Consider the following 20,784-nt stretch of genomic DNA (forward strand, 5'->3'; position numbering starts at 1 on the left):
GTGGACTGTTGGCGAGGGCGGTGTGGCAGTTTTTCATCAAGCATCCGGAGGAGGTTCACATGGCCACATGCAAGATGTGTCGGCAGAAGGTGAAGCGTGGCCAGGGTCCCCATGTTGGCACCACAGCCCTGTGTCAACATATGCAGCATCACGATAAAGCAGCCTGGGAGAACAGGGGCTCCGATGCGGTGGCCCAACCTGCTGCATCACCCAGTGGCATGCCGCTCCCTGTTTCACCAAGCCAAGGCTCCACCCACTCCAAAGGGAGCTGTCTGTCATACACATCTTCTGTTGCTCCATATGCTCCAGCTCCTCCTACTTCGAGTCAGTCATTCTGCCAGCAATCCATCAGCGAAACTATGTCCAAGAGACAACAGTATGCGCCCACTCATCCAAAGGTGCAGAAGCTGAATGTGCTCCTGTCCAAGATGCTGGTGCTGCAGTCCCTCCCTTTTCAAGTGGTGGACTCTGCACCTTTCAGAGAACTGATGGCTTGTGACGAGCAGAGGTGGAGAGTCCTAAGCCGTCATTTCTTTGCAAAAAAATGCAGTACCAGTCCTGCACAATTTTGTGAAACAGATGGTGGGCCAGTCCTTGAGCCTGTCGGTGTGTAATAAAATGTGCACAGCAGTGCGAACGTGTGGAGCTGTAACTACAGACATGGACAATACATGTCCTTTATGGCTCACTGGGTAAATGTGGTTCCTGCACAGCCAAAACAGCAACTTGGACAGGTCACACCGCTTCCGCCTCCCCGATCTCAGGCAGTTTGTCCTGTGATAGTGTGCGACTCCGTCTCCTCAGTCTCCACTGCACAGACAAGTCTCAGTGCCCCTCCAGCATACCATGTGTGCAGGGCACAGAGGTGTCACGCTGTTCTTCCCATGGTTTGCCTTGGCGAAAGGAGTCACACAGAGGAGGAACTGCTAAAAGTCATCCATCAAGAAATCCAATCATGGCTTACTCCACGAAAATTGGAAATGGGAACCATGACAACGGGAAGAACATTTTGTCTGTGCTGCGACAAGGAAGCCTGAGCCATACGCCCTGCAGGCACAAATGTTCAATCTGGTTGTCAAGTTGTTCCTGAAGTGTTCCCCCCATCTGCAAGACATACTAACAATGGGAAGGAATTCAGCCACTCGTACACCGTGCAGCATCAGAACGGCATCCCCCAACAAAGTCTGATTTGCAATGTTTCCACACATTAGAATTCCACCATCCATATGTTGGACCGACTATACGAACAGAGAAAAGCCAGCACCAATTTGTTGTTGATCCAAGTGAATAGCGGGACTACTCTGTGTTACTTCAATGTCAACTAGTGGCAGCTCAAACCTGACACCTGCCGTTTGCTCAGGCCATTTGAGGAAGTCACATTATTAGTCAATCACCAGGATTACAGGATGAACAACGTCATTCCACTGCTTCATTTCCTACAACATGTGTTGGAAAAAATGGCAGGTAAGGGCACTGCAGACGTGGTGCCTATATCTAAGGGCCATATGATCCCTGTGGGAGCAGGAGAGGAGGAGGAGGGGGACAGTGGAGCACAGTTTAGGTTTTGCGAAATGGGTGGTTTTTCTAGTCATCTGACAGGAGAGGAGGAGCAGGAGCAGTCAGAGGAGGTAGAGGGTGATGAGGAAGGAGAGACAGAGGACCCAGACACACCACGGCAGTATGCAGTGGAGATGGAGGCAGGGAGTCCCTCTGAGTCACTTGCATAAATGGCATGATGCATGCTCACTTGCTTGCGTAATGACTGCCAAATTGTCACCATTCATCAGCGGGATGACTTCTGGCTTTCCACCTTATTGGACCCTCATTACCACCAAAAAATGGGGGCCTTTTTTACACCCACTGAGAGGGAGGACAAACTGACCTACTACAGAGACGTCCTACGTAGTCAGTTGGCCGATGTCATCTGTGCCATTGTCCATCCTCTCACAGGTCTGATTCGGGGGGGGCCCTCTGCGCTCAACTTCCACTGCCATGGCTGCTGGGGAGGGGTGGGATGGCAGGACCTCCATCAGCAGCCTGAGTCTACAGTCGCTGATCAGTAGCTTTCTTCACCCGCATAGTGAAGCAACTCATCAGCAGCAGGTAGATCTGGAGCAGGACCTGAACCAGCAGGTGGTGGCATACCTTGACATGACCCTGCCACCACACTTTGAAGATCCGCTAGACTGCTGGGCAGCCAAACTTTATTTGTGGCGGAACTAGCAGAGTTTGCCCTGGAAAAGCTGTTCTACCCAGCCAGTAGTGTGCCATCAGAGCGGGTGTTTAGTGGGGCGGGGGCCATAGTAACCCCAAGGAGAACTTATCTGTCCACGAAAAATTTGGAGAGACTGACCTTTGTGAAGATGAATCAGGCATGGATCAGCCAGGATTTCCACCCACCAATGCCCGATGCATCAGAGTAGATTGACCATGGTGCCACACAAATTATATATTTTGCACAAATATGCAAAGGAAATGGAAGGCGCTCACCTAGCCTATAATACCTAAAACCGAGCAGACCCGTCTAAACACCTATACCCAAGGTGTTAAATAAATAATGTACAATTAAGAAAAGAATGACGGTGCTCAAAGTTAAATGGATATAAAATCTCAATGATGTATTTATTAAAAATAACAATATGAACCTATAAATAAAAGATACATACAATATATAGCCATCTGAAAAGCCACAGGGCCCTTGTGGTTGACCTCTAGTTATATATATAAATAACAATTAAAACATGAAATAATGGTGTAAAATAAGTAGATAATAATATAGTGCCGTGGGAACTGCTGCTGAAATCATGTGCTAAAAAGAAAAAAAAATGATAATCCAATAGTTGAAGTTAGTAGGGCATTGTGTTACTTGTTGATGGTACATTCAGTTGATTGTACATTCTATTGTTCTCGCAAGATAATGATCAAATAGCGCTTATTCCGGCAGGGAATTTAATATTGTGCTTGCTCCCGCAATAGATAGTAATATTCGGCACGTTAGAAATATAATGTCACAGTTATAGTGCGGCGGTGCTGTGCACCTCTCACCTATCCCACCGATCACGGGAGACGGGAGTATGGATCGTGTGATCCTGCAGCTCCTGGAGTTGACTGTGCAACTCCGATGTCACGGTCTGTATAGGTTGTATGTTGCCGGCACTGATCTTCTACAGCAGCGTGCAGGTATTGGCAGCTGTATGAGACATGTGGACCTCTGCTCTGCGGCAGGTATATATAGCCCCATCGTCCTCGTGTCTTTGAGAGTGAGGGGTGCTTGATTGACAGGGCACTATCTGTCAAGGGCACCTGTAGCGGTATGCTGGGCAGCAGCAGACCTCACTGGGCAATTATGAAATAAGATTTAATGTTCATTCTTTTCTTAACTTCACAAATATGGATAGTGCAAAAAACATATTTAACCCCTTAAGGACGGACCCATTTTTTACCTCAATGACCAGGCTCTTTTTTTTTTAATTTGACATGTATCTCTTTAAATGGTAATAACTTTAAAACGCTTTTTCTGAGCAGAGCGATTCTGAGATAGTTTTTTTGTGACATATTGTACTTTATATAAGTGGCGCAATTTTGTTGACACATGCATTTTTTGTGAAAAACTTCAAAATATTGTGAAAAACTGGAAAATTTCTGGCGTTTAAATTTTTTTTTTATTATGGTGAACACTGTGCTGTAAAAGTGATGTTATATTTATTCTGTGGGTCGGTACGATTATGGCGATACCCATTTTATTGGTATCATTTTTGTGTTATGTGCTACCTTTTGATCTTTTTCATTCTGCTATTTGTACCAAAATTGGCGAATTTTGCGCTTTTTTAAATGTTTTTTTTGTGTCATTCACCGTGCGGGATAATTTAAGTTTTTGTTTTACAGTACACATCATTACAGACGTGGCAATACCTATTATGTATATTATTTGTGTTCTTGATCTTTTTTGGTGATAATACAGGGCTTTTATTGGGAAAGGGGTATTTATTTATTTTTTTACACTTCATAATTTTATTGAAGAACTTTTCATTGAATTTTTTACACTTTTTACAGATTATACTATGCTGCAATACATTTGTACTGCAGCACAATATGACCTGATGAGCTGCACACTGTACAGCCTGTGCGATCCAGTCTCTGGCTGGATCTCACAGGCTTTCGTAGAAGGCATACAGGAGGTCATGATCTGACCTCTTGCTGCCATAGCCACCAACGGCGACCCGTGATTGTATCGCGGCACCGCCGTTGGAGAACAGGGGGAGAGCGCTCCCCATGTCAACACCATAGATGCCGTGATCAGGATTGATCACGGTATCTACAGGGTTAATGCTCCAGGGACTGGCGTGATCGGATTAACAGCCGGGTCCAGTCGCCGATCTCCTGCGCTGCCCGCAGCAGTTCAGGAGATCGCAATGACATATCAGGGATGTGGAATTCCTATTGCCTGACGCCCGGGACTAGCAGTTTTGGGTGCCGGGCAGGTGAATTTGTTCGGCCCTTAGCACGGCTTCGGGCAAGCAGGGCCGGACCTGACAAGTGCGGCGGCGATTTGCAGTCTGTATGGAGCGGGCTCCCGACTCCTGCCTGCTCCATACTCTGCAGCCTGTGTCCTCCGAAGCAGAGCAGGGGAGATGAGAAGCTGTGTACAGTATTTGTCTACTCTCCCCTGCTCTGCAGACGTCCGGGGGGAGATGAGGGGGCGTGGCTTATTTCTCCCCGTGCAGACCTGCGTCCTCTGCCTTCACTCCCCCCAGCTGTAGCTTCGGAGAGCTGAGGGGAGGAGGCACGTCTGCACGGGGAGATGCTTGCGGCACTCACAGGGGAGTATGGAGCGGGCTCGGGATTCCTGCCCACTCCATACTCTGCAGCACCCGGCTGTTCTCAGTAGCCGGGGGCCGCCGCTAATAGCCAGCATGCGGCGATCGCCGCGGCTGGTTATTAACCCTTTAGATCGCCGCTGTCATAGCGGCGTCTAAAGGGACATGTGAATGCTCCCTGGTGGGCTAGTGGGGTGGATCGCTCCCCCCCCCGGCAGCGCGATCGCAGGGAGGCGATCCACTATGGAGGTAGCCGGAGGACTTACCTCTGTTCCCTGCTGTCCCGCTCTGTCATTGATAGAGCCTGGCTGGACCAGGCTCTATCAATGGATCACAGAGCACACAGATTAATAGAGTTCAATAGAACTCTATTCATCTGTCTGAGGAATCTAATGATTCCTCCTATAAGTGTAATAAAGTGTAAAAAAAAAAAAAAAAAAAGTTTTAATAAAAGTTTGAAAGACACACATTAACATAGTGGTCTTCAAACTGTGCCCCTCCAGATGCTACAATACTACAATTCCCAGCATGCCAGGACAGCCGTTGGCTGTCCGGGCATGCTGGGAGTTGTAGTTTTGCAACATCCGGAGGGCCACAGTTTGAAGACCGCTGCATTAACCCCTTCCATGTTAAAAGTTCAAATCACCCCCTTTTCCTATATAAAAACACGTAAACATAGTAAAAATAAACATATTTAGTATCGCTTCGTGCGTAATTGTACAACCTATTAAAATATAACATTATGTATCCCGTACGGTAAATGTAAAAAAAATACCAAACCACAGATTTGCAATTTTTATAATATCCCAGAAAAAAAAGTTAAAAAGCGATTAAAAAGTCAGATCAATACCAAAATGGTACCAATACAAAAAACAGATTATGGCGCAAAAAATGAGCCCTCATACAGCCTGGTATGCGGAAAAAAATAAAGCTATGGGGATTGAAAAATGGCAATTAAAAAAATTGGAAAAAGTTCAGAATTAGTAAAACATGACGTAAACGATACAAATCTGGTATTGCTGTAAAGTATAAAACTAACATGTTATCTGACCACAAGGTAAATGGCGCAGAAAAAAAAACCACCAAATCTGCAAAATTATCTTTTACTATTTCAATTTCACTTCCCTATATATATATATATATATATATATATATATATATATATATATAGCAACAGAAGAATGCAGCAGCACACTGCCAGCACAAAGATATAGGTGCAACATGAATATGCAGTTAAAACATGGAGAGCTATACAGCTATGGTTTAATAGATGCAAATGTGAAACTATGAAATAGTGAGGCACTTAGCTCGCAAATTTGTCTCCGCCAAATTTATATTTTTTTTGGTTCAGAGAATATGTTATTGAAAAATTAAAAGGTATCCTTATAGTAGGTAGTTATGGCTATTATAGGGCGAGGAGGAAAAAATTACAGCGTAAAAGCGAGAATTGGCCCGGACAAGTGGATCGTCATGAGGGACAAGTAGATTTTGCTCCATTTTAGTCCCGTGGACAAGTAGTTTTTTATAAAATTTCCACACCCCTGACATATGCATACGTCCAATTGCGCGAACGTGTCGGATGCTTGGACTTATGCATACGTCAAATAGCGGGAAGGGGTTAAGGTGCTGCTCCCCAGTTACAGAAATTCCTCCGCATCAGACCACAAGTAAGTATTGAGGATATGCATTAGCTAAAACTTAGTTTTTCTTAGGATAAATTATAAGGAGCACAATTTTTTTTTTTGTTCTAAGAAAAGGAAAGGTGTGCAAAAAAACACCATGTGCACCTACACCACCAAGTATTGATGTGAGGCAAAGACCTCTAAAAGGTGGAAGGGAACAACGTATGGTCCATTGTAACAGGTGGAGGTAAAAACTTCCCCTGTAAGGCTCCTCTCTCACATTATTAATTCCCTTTTGGCAAGCTTTACACACCCTAAATGGGGTGGCCCCACACAGGAACCTCTCCCTATTTCCACCTAAAAACACTGCCATTTCCCAGGGATACACTTGGCAAGAAGGGAATTAATAGTGCAAGAGTAGGGCCTTACAGGGGAAGTTTTTACCCCCACAATACGTTGTTCTCTTCCACCTTTTGGAGGCAAGGGTTAGTCGTCCTAAAAAGGGCGGCCCCACACATGAACCTCTCCCTATTTCTAACTAAAAACTCTAGGAAATGGCAGTGTTTGTAGGTGGAAATAGGGAGAGGTTGCTGTGTGGGGCTGCCATTTTTAGGGCTAGTAACATTAGCCAAGAAGGGAATTAATAGTGCTAGAGTAAGGCCTTACAGGGGAAGTTTTTACCCCCATTACTTACAATGGACCATATGTTGTTTCCTTCCACCTTTTAGAGGTCTTTGCATCACATCAATACTTGGTGGTGTAGGTGGCACATTTTTTTGTGTTTTTTGCACACCTTTCCTTTTGTTAAATAAAAAAAAAAAAAATGGCTCCAGGCTGTCTCATTCTGCCACCATATGTTCTCCTCATGCTTCCGCCACCTCCAGGCTCTGTCATTGTGCCGCTCTGCGACAGTGATTCTAATAGCGACGCCTGTAATCTGCATGTCATACTGAATAACAGTATTATTTCACTAACAGAGCACACTCCCTATTAGTGTTACGACAAGACAAAGTGTTCTACACCCATATTGAGGCTCTCTGTAACCTAGAAATAGCCAATTTAATAGCAATTTGGCATGAATAAATTTGGACTGAACCAAATTTTTTGGGAAAATTTGGCGATTCATCCGAATCGAGTTTTTCAAACATTCGCTTATCTTTAAGGATAATGTAAGGTTCCAGAAATGACAACGATAATAGTAAACAGAGATAGCTAAAACTCCCTTATCTAACAAGTTTTACCCAGTAAATATAATGGGTTCATCAGGAAATAAGGAGGTTAACCCCAGAAAGTAACAATGGTGATACAGACACAGAGATTTACAATAGCATTACATAGATAGCACAGAAATACACAGTGGTAATGAGAAGGTAGCACTTTCAACAGAAAATGGAAATTGATGTAGTAGCCACATAGGAAAGCTATGTGTAGATGACATACATAAGAGATGTTAGATGGCACGAAGGATTAGTCAAGATAGCAGAAAGTAATTATAAAAATGGAAGACGTACAATGTGGTATAATGGGGCACACTGAGAGTATCCCTAGATTCATCAAACACTATTACAATCGTAGGATAAACACAAAAATATAGTGATTCAGATGCAGTAGGCCAATCTTGATGAGTGTATGATGCACACTAATGGTCCAGTAATAACTGTATGATGTACCAGACTATGCCAAAATCCACAAGATTTCATCCACTCAATTTATTCCACCTGGATGCCCCTACATGGCTAATTTCAAAAGTGGTCACTAAACCACTCCACTACCGCACTTTGCTGAACTTACCTGTGGTCGTTTAGTGACCAGTTTTGAAATTAGCTATGTAGAGGCCTCCAGGTTGAACATAGTGAGGGACATTTATCAATGTTTGCTTATGTATTCTTTTTTTTAGTAATTTTTTCCTTACTTTTTTTTTGCTTATGTGCGACGTATTTATCAACTGGTTTCAGCCTGTTCATAATTTTCTTTCACGTAAGCAATTTTTCCTTTTTTACTTTGGTAGTAGCTTTTTCTGCTCCATGTTTGAGCTGGAGTAAATTTAGTCAATTTTTAACGCTGTTGCGACTTTTTTTTGCGCAGTTGCGACTGTCGCAGTTAATAAATACCTGACTACCCGTAGTCCATTTTAAAATTATTACTACATAGTACATTTTAGGAAAACATGCTTTTCTCGCTTTCCAGTCAAAATGTCGCACGAAAAATCGTGTAGTCGCAGTTGGGACAATTTTGCGACAATTATAGTAAAGAAAACCTGACTAAACCCATTGATAAATGTCCATAATTGAGTGGATGACATCTTGTGGATTTAAGGAGGCGCTGGGATGTCCAGATGAATATAGAACCGGTTTTCTAACCAGCCTCACTGGTTTCAGGGATAAACCGCGGACATCGTGGTTAAAATCAAAGGTTTTATTAATTTAGGGTAAGATGAGGAAGGTCCTCAGCTTACCCTTAACCCCTTAAAGGGGTACTCCGCCCCTAGACTTCTTATCCCATATCCAAAGGATAGGGGATAAGATGTCAGATCGCCGGGGTCCTGCTGCTGGGGAGCCCCGGGATCTCCGCTGCAGCACCCCACTATCATTACTGCGCAGAGAGAGTTCGCTCTGCACGTAATGACAGGCAATACAGGGGCCGGAGCATTGTTACGTCACGGCTCCGCCCCTCGTGACGTTACGGCCCGCCCCGTCAATACAAGTCTATGGGAAGGGGGCGTGGCGGTCGTCACGCCCCCTGCCATAGACTTGCATTAAGGGGACAGGCCGTGATGTCATGAGGGGCAGAGCCATGATGTCACGCTGCTCCGGCCCCTGTATCGCCCATCATTACGCACAGAGCGAACTCGCTCTGTGCAATAATGATGGTGGGGTGCCGCAGCGGCGATCCCCGTGGTCCCCAGCAGCGGAACCGCGGCGATCTAACATCTTATCCCCTATCCTTTGGATAGGGGATGAGATGCCAGGGGCGGAGAACCCCTTTAAGGACCCAGCCATTTTACACCTTAGGACCCGGCCATTTTTTGAACATCTGACCACTGTTGCTTTAAACATTAATAACTCTGGGATGCTTTTAGTTATCATTCTGATTCCGAGATTGTTTTTTCGTGACATATTCTACTTTAACATAGTGGTAAAATTTTATGGTAACTTGCATCCTTTCTTGGTGAAAAATCCCCCCCAAAAAATCCCCCCAAAAAATATTTCAATTCACATTTCCAATATGTCTACTTTATGTTTGATATAAACACAATGGAGAGGCTCCTGTCTATCTGACCGTCACTAAAGACCCGAGCGACCCAACAAACACCTATACCCACGGTGTAAAAAATAGGGACAATGTATTAAAAGTAAATGGGGCTCAAAGGTCAAAGATATCTGGTTTAGAATAATTTGTATTTATTAATATAGATTATAAAATGAATTAAATAGGGAATGCACAGGGCCCTTGTACTCCCCTAATTAATTTAATACACAGTAAAATATATATAATAATCCCAATATAAAAATAGCAACTAAAAACTAAAATTCAATACAAACTAAAAATAACTGTAAAAATTATTCTGCGATTTGAGCATGTGTGATCAATATAGCGATCAGCTAATCCTGTAGCGAAGCACAGTACAAATGTTCATTCCTGTTCACAGAGCTCTTTAATCAAACAGATACAATGTAGCAGCTGCAGATAACAGTAAGTCAATTAATATTGTATCTGTCCAGCCAGTGGCAACTAAATTCCACCGATATAATGATACAATATAGCGCTTTGTGGATAGTCGCTTAAGATCGATCTTTAAATGTCTCTGTATATACCGCAAAATATCACATCAACCAACCATGTTCCGCTGCTGAAGAAAAAACCGAGGATGGTTTTGAAACGCGTCCAGCGATTCTAAATATGCGATATTGAGCCTGCTAATATAGAACATCTGCCTAACAGCACTAGCGATCATCCGACAGATCCAAGACATTTGTTACAGTGTGCTATCTCCCGAGCGCGCGACCTGTGCACGAGGAACGCCGCCGGGTCACTCACTCTGTATACCGCATCCAGCCGCTACTTTAATTACAAGTTTAAAGCTAACCGGGCTATCTACAACAAGGATTCGATGTTTGCTGACCGCCTTTTTTCCCAGTTGGTTCGATCAAGGGACTCCGCTTGACAGCGCTGCAGTCCCCCCAAACGGTGCCCACCACCAAGTACTGCGTCCTTAGAAGTCGGCCGAGACTCCAGCAGCACGATCCCTGACTGAGGCCAGTCACCGGGCGAAATACACCATACAGTCGGTCCACAGGACTACACCGAAGGGAGATCCATGGTATCCCGGGAGCGGTGAGCATTTTTTGGATTTTATTGCCAATTGGTTGATGTGATATTTTGCGGTATATACAGAGACATTTAAAGATCGATCTTAAGCGACTATCCACAAAGCGCTATATTGTATCATTATATCGGTGGAATTTAGTTGCCACTGGCTGGACAGATACAATATTAATTGACTTACTGTTATCTGCAGCTGCTACATTGTATCTGTTTGATTGAAGAGCTCTGTGAACAGGAATGAACATTTGTACTGTGCTTCGCTACAGGATTAGCTGATCGCTATATTGATCACACATGCTCAAATCGCAGAATAATTTTTACAGTTATTTTTAGTTTGTATTGAATTTTAGTTTTTAGTTGCTATTTTTATATTGGCATTATTATATATATTTTACTGTGTATTAAATTAATTAGGGGAGTACAAGGGCCCTGTGCATTCCCTATTTAATTCATTTTATAATCTATATTAATAAATACAAATTATTCTAAACCAGATATCTTTGACCTTTGAGCCCCATTTACTTTTAATACTTTATGTTTGCATCATAAAATTGACATGTTTTTACTTTTGGAAGACACCAGAGGGCTTCAAAGTTCAGCAGCAATTTTCCAATTTTTCACAACATTTTTAAACTCACTATTTTTCAGGGACCAGTTCAGGTTTGAAGTGGATTTGAAAGGTCTTCATATTAGAAATACCCCACAAATGACCCCATTATAAAAACTGCACCCCCCAAAGTATTCAAAATGACATTCAGTCAGCATTTTAACCCTTTAGGTGTTTCACAGGAATAGCAGCAAAGTGAAGGAGAAAATTCACAATCTTCATTTTTTACACTCGCATGTTCTTGTAGACCCAATTTTTGCATTTTTACAAGTGGTAAAAGGAGAAAATGTATACTTATATTTGTAGCCCAATTTCTCTCGAGTAAGCACATACCTCATATGTCTATGTAAAGTGTTCGGCGGGCGCAGTAGAGGGCTCAGAAGGGAAGGAGCGACAAGGGGATTTTGGAGAGTACATTTTTCTGAAATGGTTTTTGGGGGGCATGTTGCATTTAGGAAGCCCCTTTGGTGACAGAAGAGCAAAAAAAAAACACATGGCATACCATTTTGGAAACTAGACCCCCTGGGGAACGTAACAAGGAATTAAGTGAGCCTTAATACACCACAGGGGTTTCACGACTTTTGCATATGTAAAAGAAAAAAAAAATTTCACTAAAATGTGTGTTTCCCCCCAAGCTTCACATTTTTGCAAGGGTTAATAGCATAAAATACCCCCCAAAATTTGTAACCCCATCTCTTCTGAGTATGGAGGTACCCCATAAGTTGACTTGAAGTGCACTACGGGCGAACTACAGTTCCCAGAAGAGAAGGAGTCATATTTGGCTTTTTGAGAGCAAATTTAGCTCGGGGGGGCATGTCGCATTTAGGAAGCCCCTATGGTGTCAGAAAAGCAAAAAAAAAAAAACCACATGGCATTCCATTTTAGAAACTAGACCCCTTGAGGAGCGTAACAAGGAATAAAGTGAGCCTTAATACCCCACAGGGGTTTCACGACTTTTGCATATGTAAAAAAAAAAAAAATTTCTCACTAAAATGTGTGTTTCCCCGAAAATGTCACATTTTTGCAAGGGTTAATAGCAGAAAATACCCATCAAAATTTGTAACCCCATCTCATCTGAGTATGGAGGTACCCCATAAGTTGACCTGAATTACACTACGGGCGAACTACAATGCTCAGAAGAGAAGGAGTCATATTTGGCTTTTTGAGAGCAAATTTTGCTTGGGGGGCATGTCGCATTTAGGAAGCCCCTTTGGTGCCAGGACAGCAAAAATAAAAACACATGGCAAACCATTTTGGAAACTAGACCCCTTGGGGAACGTAACAAGGAATTAAGTGAGCCTTAATACCCCACAGGGGTTTCACGACTTTTGCATATGTAAAAAAAAAAAAAAAAGGTTTTTATCACTAAAATGTGAGTTTTCCACCAAATTTCACATTTTTGCAAGGGTTAATAGCAGAAAATACCCCCCAAAATGTGTAACCCCATCTCATCTGAGTATGGAAGTGGACGTGAAGTGTACTGCAGGGGCGCTACAATGCTCAGAGGAGAAGGAGTCACATTTGCAAACTTTGCTGAAATGGGGGGGGGGACATGTCGCATTTAGGAAGCCCATACGGTGCCAGGACAGCAAAAAAAAAAAAAAAACACATGGCATACCATTTTGGAAACTAGACCCCTTGAGGAACGTAACAAGGGGTAAACTAAGCCTTAATACCCCACAGGGTTTTCACGACTTTTGCATATGTAAAAAAAAAAGTTTTTTTTCACTAAAATGTGAGTTTTCCCCAAAATTTTACATTTTTACAAGGGTTAATAGCAGAAAAGATCCCCCACAATTTGTAAATACATTTCTTTGGAGTAAGGACATACCTTATTTTTGGATGATAATGGCTCGGCGGATGCACAGCAGGTCTTGCTGGAGTGGGAGGGCAGTCAGGGGCCTTGAGCTTCATATGGAGCCAGGATGTGGGACCCCCCCCCTCAAGGAGCGTTAATGGGGAGCACTGAGCCCTAAAATAGGGGAACACCATGGGGGACAACGGGCCATAACTGGGGTATACAGGTGGGGTACAGAGGCCCGTAATATGGGGTACAGTGGGCCAGAAAATTATAATAAAAAAGGATATATTCCCAGAATGATGACCCAGAGCATAGCCAAAACTGAAAAAAAATATGCCCGCCCCAAACCCTATGCTCTGAATCATCATTCTGGGAATGTGATGTGTGTGGCCGTCCCTAACCTGTTGCCTCAAATGCGCACCCGCTCAGGTGGAGAGAGAGCGCTGCGCATTTGAGGCAACATAAAAAAAGTCCCCGATGATAGTGACTCAGTGACCCATGACCCATTTTTGAAAAAAACACCCCCAGAGGTCTTATCAGGTTTTTTTTTTTTTTTTAGGTTTTTGGGGCAATTTAGAGATTTATGGGGTTAAACATTTGGAATGTACTCTGGACTTGGTACATTGGTCAAATTATGGAAAATTTACATAAAAATTGAAAATTTAGGGCTCAATGGAAGTGTGATACTCCCTATGCAGAGGCCCGGATTATCTGGGCAAGTGTCACATTGATATGTGGTGTCCTTCCCAATCCCCCTCCTGAAACACACTCTGCATTTTTTCTGGGTTCGTCCCTTCTTTCCAGTGGGGGGGAAAATCACACCTGGAAAGTGTTGGCCTGGGACGATCCTGGTGCCTATAACTCCAGACCCTTGGGAAGTCCGGCCTGATCTTTCCCGGTCAGCAAAGATCAGGAACCTTAGGACTTCTTCTTGGTACTGGAGGAATGTCCCTGTGTTGCCAGCGTACTGGGATAGTACAAAAGCGTTGTACATGGCAACCTGTACCATGTAGACCGCAACTTTTTTGTACCATGCCCGTGTTTTCCGCATGGCGTTATATGGCTTGAGGACTTGATCTGAGACATCAACTCCCCCCATATACCAATTGTAGTCCAGAATACAATCGGGCTTGAGGACCGGTCCCATGGTACCTCGCACAGGGGTGCTGCCGTTCCCATGAATAGTGGTGAGTATAAGGACATCCCTCTTATCCTTATACTTCACCAACAACAGGTTATCATGGGTGAGGGCACAGGACTCACCCTTGGGGATAGGCGTCTGGACCAAATTTAGAGGGAGGCCTCTCTGGTTCCTCCGCACGGTCCCACAAGCGGACGTGGATCTGGCGGCAAGGGATGTGAAGAGATGGATGCTGGTATAAAAGTTGTCCACGTACATGTGGTAACCCTTATCCAGCAATGGGTGCACAAGGTCCCAAACGATTTTCCAGCTAACACCCAGAGTGGGGGAACAATCTGGGGGTTTAATACGGGAATCTCGTCCCTCATACACTCTAAACTTGAGAGTGTACCCGGAGGAACACTCACAAAGTTTATAGAGCTTCACGCCATACCGCGCCCGCTTCGAGGGAATATACTGGCGGAAGATGAGTCTCCCCTTAAAACTGATGAGAGACTCATCTACAGAGAGGTCCCTGAGCGGTACGTAGGCCTCCAAAAATTTGGACCCAAAGTGATCAATGACCGGCCTCACATTGTAAAGCCGGTCATGGGCGGGATCACCTCGGGGCGGACATGCCGCATTATCTGCATAATGCAGGCATTTCCGAATCGCCTCGAACCGCTTCCGTGTCATCGCCATACTGTAAAGCGGGGTCTGATAGAGGACGTCCCCGCTCCAGTACTGACGAGCACTTGGTTTTTTGACCAGGCCCATATGCAGCGTGAGGCCCCAAAAGGTTCTCATTTCCGCTGCATCAATGGTGCGCCATTCATTGGACCTGGCCAAAAACGAATCGGGGTGGTGGGCAATGAACTGCTGGGCATACAAGTTCGTTTGCTCCACCATGTGATTGACCAGGCTGTCACTGAAAAAAAACTTTAAAAAGTCTAGGTCAGTCAAGCCAGCATGGTCAATCCGGATTCCGCAGTCGCCAACAAACTCCGGAACCCGTGGCTGATAACCCTCTGGGGGGCTCCAGACAGGGTCATCGGAAGGGGGCTCCGATGCACTTGTCTGGGGGGCCGGACTCCTATTACGAGCGGCATTGCCACTCGTACTAGTGTAAGCCACTGGGTCACTCTCATGAGGGGTGCGTGGCCTCGCCTGGCGGCGTCTCCGCCGCCGTACAGGGGACTCATCATCACTGCTAGATGATGAGGAGGACGAGGAAGAACACAAAAAAGTAGGATCTTCCTCGTCCTCACTGGCAAATTCGGAGGCTAAAAAAACGTAAGCCTCTGCTGCCAAAAATGCCCGGCGGGCCATCGCCTTTTTTCTACGGTGGCGGGGAGGGTGTGTGTGCGGGGGGGGGGGGGGGGGCAGGGAAGTGTGTAGTGTGTGGTGCTTGGTGTAAACTTACAGGAAAAAAAAAAGCTGCGGCCAAAAAAAAAAAATGGGTGGCACTCGCAGCACCCTGAACCCCTAATAGGGCCCGGGGTCACATGGATCAGGTGACAGCGGACCCTTGGGGACCTATTGGGGGGTCAGGGGGGGGTTACTTTTTTTTTCTTTTCTGTTTGTTCCCTTTTTACAGTTTTTTACTTTCATTTGATTCCCTACCTGTCCCTGGAAAAAAAAGCTCACCCGGATCTCCGATGCTCTGAGGGGGGATCCCGGTCTTTATCTTCCCGCACTGCCCACTGACTGAACTCAGTAAGCGCGCAGAGCGGGGAGAAGGAGCCATTAACCCCTCCTCTGCCGCACTGCTATTGGCTGGACGATCGCCAGCCAATAGCAGCGTTGCTGGGGAGGTGACAGTATTGTCACCTCTCCCCAGCAACGGCAGGTGATTGATTGGCGGTGTATCGTACACTGCCGATCACCATTTATTACCGGGTCATCGGGTCACAATTGACCCGAATGACCGGAATCGGCACAGATCGCTGGCGTGAATTCACTTGTGATCTGCGTCGATCACCGACATGTGGGGGTCCCGGGACCCCCTCGGCATTTGCACGGCATGCCAGCTGAACGATTTCAGCAGGCATGCAGTTCCGATCTCCGCCCGGCGAGTGGCGGAGACCGGAATGACTCAGGACGTATGCATATGTCCTGGGTCCTTAAGTACCAGGTACCCAAGACGTATGCATACGTCTTGGGTCCTGAACAGGTTAATTAATAAAACCATTATTTTAACTACAGTGTCCGCGGTATATCACCAATACCAGCACGGCATGCTCCTCATAGAAAACTTGTTCTACATTCCTCTGGACATCCCAGCGGCTCCAAGTATCATATGCAAAACCCTTCCATGGTCGGGTCTGGGTGTGAGGCTGCCCCACTTCCATCTATAAAATATGCGCACAGAGATGTTAAGCTCTTAGCCCAGGTACAATTAGCCCAGGTGTAATTGCATTGACCTTTGTATACAATTGTTACCCTTGGTAACGGCACCAGGCAGAGCCACCTTTTGTTGTTCTTTTTCTCCACATATCTAGCTTGTGGATTTTGGCATACTCTGGTACATCCTACAGTTATTGCTGGACCATTAGTGTGCATCATAAACTAATCAAGATTGGCCTACCGCTTCTGCATCACAATATTTTTGTGCTTAACTTACAATTGTAATAGTGTTTGATGTATCTAGGGATGTGTTTGTACTACTACTACATCAATTATCATTTTGTGTTCAAAGTGCTACCGTCCATTTACCACTGTGTACTTCTGTGCTATCTGTAATACTATTGTATACTGTACATATTATTTTCTGTTATGTACGCTATTAACCCTTTAGATGTGGCAATCAAAGTTGTTCTTCGTGTCAAAAATGTAAAAAAGCACTCCCAGCAGCTCAGTCGGGCTGATTGGGACCACCACAGTGAAACCACGGTGTCCCGATCAGCTGGGTCGTGAGCAGAGGGTCCGTTATCTGCCACCGCCGCGTCCGAACGGCAATTGATTGCTCCAAGCCTGAGATCCAGGCTTGAGCAATCGACTGTCGATAACACTGATCAATGCAATGCTATGGCTTTGCATTGAACAGTGCTGGCAATCAATGTACTGCATGTTATAGCCTATGGGGGCTATAACACTGCAAAAAAAAAGTGTAAAAAAAAAAAAACTTGTAAATAAAAATAAATATATACATGTGGTATTGCCGAACTATAAAAATATATCATTAGTTAAACCGCAAGGTCAATGGCGTACGTGCAAAAAAATCCAAAGTCCAAAATAGTGTACATTTGGTCACTTTTTATACCATTAAAAAAATGAATAAAAAGCGATCAAAAAGTCCGATCAAAATAAAAAAGGTACCAATAAAAACTTCAGATCACGGTGCAAAAAATGAGCCCTCATACAGCCTGTACGCGGAAAATAAAAAAGTTATAGGGGTCAGAAGATGACAATTTTAAAAGTATACATTTTCCTGCATGTAGTCATGATTACAAAATCTATATAAGTAGGGTATCACTTTAATCGTATGGACCTACAGAATAAAGAAAAGGTGTCACTTTTACTGGAAAGTGCACTGTGTAGAAACGGAAGCCCCCAAAAATAACAAAATGGCGTTGTTTGGTTTTACCGTAGATTTGGGGGTAAAATGACTGATGTCATTACAAAGTAAAATTGGTGGTGCAAAAAAAATAAGCCATCATTTGGCTCTACAGGTGCAAAATTGAAAGGTTTTGATTTTTAAAAGGTGAGGAGGAAAAACGAAAGTGCAAAAACGGAAAAATCCTGAGGTCCCAAGGGGTTAACCTTTTAACAACCTATAATTTTTTTTCTTCTTGTTATGGTGCCATTAAGGGTGCATGGAGAGAGTTTGGGATTTGATCTTGCCCCATACCCAGTAGCACGCAGTAGCATGCCATTTGTTATTTTTAACTTTTTCCGATGCCACTGTCAAAGCACAGTGACAGTGTTATTTAAACTGTAGTATGTCACATGCTTGTTGTTCAGGGGGTTGGATCAATCAAGGGGAGCTGATCTTATGTCATGGCAGCCATGGGTAGGCTGTAATAGCAATTTAAAGATAAGTAAATAATTCAGTGCATTGCAATGCAATACATTAGTCCTGATTTACTAAGAGTGGAGTGGAGTTTGCTTTGTGGGTTTTAATTCCTTACAATTTTTTTCCACTGTATTTACTAAGGTTTCCTTACAGTTTGCACTATTCCCTGCATTTTGCTTTTTTTTTTTTTTAACACATGCTCTGATCTGTCGAGTTTTCCTCAGCTCAAATTCCCTACATTTTCTGTGGAAACCATAGTAAATATGTTGGGCTTTTGTAATAATGTTAGGGACGTGCCCCTTTTCGTCGACCACACCCCTTGTTTGGATTTTTTTGTAAAATAGAGTTAGTTCGTTTTTTGTTTTTTTTTCAATTCTGGCACAAAATCTGGCACACAACCTGACAACACATGTCAGGTTTACAATAGCAAATCAGGGCCATTGTGTGTGTGTGTGTTTTTTTTTTTTATCTTATGACCCAAAAAATTTAATTAAAAGTGATAAAAAAAAAGGTTTATCTATTTCAAATGGTACTGATAAAAACTACAGATTATGTGACCTATACATCTTCTTAGAAAAGTAAAAAAAAGTTACAGGGGTCAGTAAATTGTAATTTAAATGTAAAATGAAGTGTTGTTACAAAGTATAATTAACCCAGCAAACAAGCACTCATATTGCACCGTAAATGAAAAAATAAGAGTTTTGGCTCTTAGAAGAAGAGAAGGGAAAATGAAAAAGCAAAAATTTCCTGGGTCAATATAATAAAATAATATTTTAAAACAATGATTGTTAGCATGGGGTAACTACTCTGCTTTCCTGTAATGTGGCTGCTTTGTAGCATCTGCTGCAGCTTGGCCTGACCATGTTTCTAGTGAACTGAACTAATCGGAATTTGGATCCTTGTAATGCTGTTGGTATGGATGTTAGAATGTGGACACATTTTAGTTGTCAGAATTAGGCCTGAAGGACCCTTAACACAAGCTGATTATTGGTTGAATGAATGTTCTTGATAATTGGCCTGTGTAAAAGGGCCAGTGATCATCCGACAAAAAAAAAAAACACATTCCTTGGCATCTATTGTAAAGCCATTTAATAGCCACACATTGCCCTGTAATATAAGATACAGTATGCTTTGATTTATTTCTATATTAGACCACTCATTTAGGTGTTTAGGTTATATTTTGATCATTATGTTCATCAGCAGTTTCTTATAAAAATGTGTAACTTACGTCAGGAGTAAAAAGATATTGTAATCCATCTATGGCACCCGGCAATGTGAAACCACGAATTAGGAATATTGTTAAAACAACATACGGGAAAGTAGAAGTAACATAAACTGCCTGGAAAATGAAAAAGAAAAAAACAGCAATAGTTAAAATTACGTTAAGTTTAAATATGACGATTCTATAAATATTTACAACAAAACATAAATTGCTTAAAGGGGTACTCCACTGGAATGTATGCTACAGAGGAAATTCTTTATTTTTTAATTTCTTTTTTGTCTTGTCCACAGTGCTCTCTGCTGACACCTCTGCCCGTGTCAGGAACTGTCCAGAGCAGCATAGGTTTGCTATGGGGATTTTCTCCTGCTCTGGACAGTTCCTGATACAGGCACCAGATGTCAGCAGAGAGCACTTTGGACAAGACAAAAAAGAAAATTCAAAAAATAATTTTCTTTTTCAAAAAGAAAAGAATTTCCTCTGTAGCATATAACTGCTAATAAGTACTGAAAGGATTATGATTTTTTCAATATAAGTAATTTACAAATGTGTTTAACTTTTTAGCACCAGTTAATATATAAAAAAATGTTTTCCCACCAGAATACACCTTTAACCCCTTAAGGACCAATAGTTTCTGTTTTTTGCACTTTCGTTTTTTCCTGCTTACCTTTAAAAAATCATAACCCTTTCAATTTTGCACCTAAAAAACCATGAGGCCTTTTTTTTTTTTTTTTGCACCACCAATTCTACTGTGTAATGACATTTTACCAGTCATTTTAACAGTCATTTTACCCAAAAATATACGGCGAAACGGAAAAAAAATAATCACTGTAAGACAAAATTGAAGAAAAAACACCATTTTGTAAATTTTGGGGGCTTCTGTTTCTACGCAGTAAATTTTTCGGTAAAAATGACACTTTATTTATTCTATAGTTTCATACGATTAAAATGATACCCTACTTATATAAGTTTGATTTTGTCGTACTTCTGGAAAAAATCATAACTACATGCACGAACATTAATACATTTAATATTGTCCTCTTTTGACCCCTATAACTTTTGTAATAGTTCGGACATTTACGCACACGGCGATACCACATGTTTATTTTTATTATGTTTATATATTTTTTATATGGAATTTGGGAAAAGGGGGTGATTTAAACTTTCAATAAGGAAGGGGTTAATGTGTGTGTTTTTAACCCCTTGGGGACGGAGCCCATTATGACTCTAAGGACGGGAGCATTTTTTGCAAATCTG

General features: G+C 43.0%; 1 protein-coding gene across 5 annotated transcripts in view; it reads right to left on the reverse strand.

The window, feature by feature from the left end:
• The window catches only part of LOC130273417 (sodium-dependent neutral amino acid transporter B(0)AT3-like), a 589,425-nt gene that overhangs the window by 378,043 nt on the left and 190,598 nt on the right, over nt 1-20,784 (reverse strand). For 4 of the 5 annotated variants that reach the window (XM_056520170.1, XM_056520174.1, XM_056520173.1 and 1 more), the window contains exon 5: nt 19,537-19,647. The exons of the other annotated variant lie outside the window; for it this stretch is intronic. In XM_056520170.1, the coding sequence (XP_056376145.1) occupies nt 19,537-19,647 (111 nt within the window). The remainder of the gene's footprint in view (nt 1-19,536; nt 19,648-20,784) is intronic. 5 annotated transcript variants of the gene reach the window in all.

The sequence above is a fragment of the Hyla sarda genome, chromosome 5, assembly GCF_029499605.1.
Source record: "Hyla sarda isolate aHylSar1 chromosome 5, aHylSar1.hap1, whole genome shotgun sequence".
Classification (NCBI taxonomy): Eukaryota; Metazoa; Chordata; class Amphibia; order Anura; family Hylidae; genus Hyla; species Hyla sarda.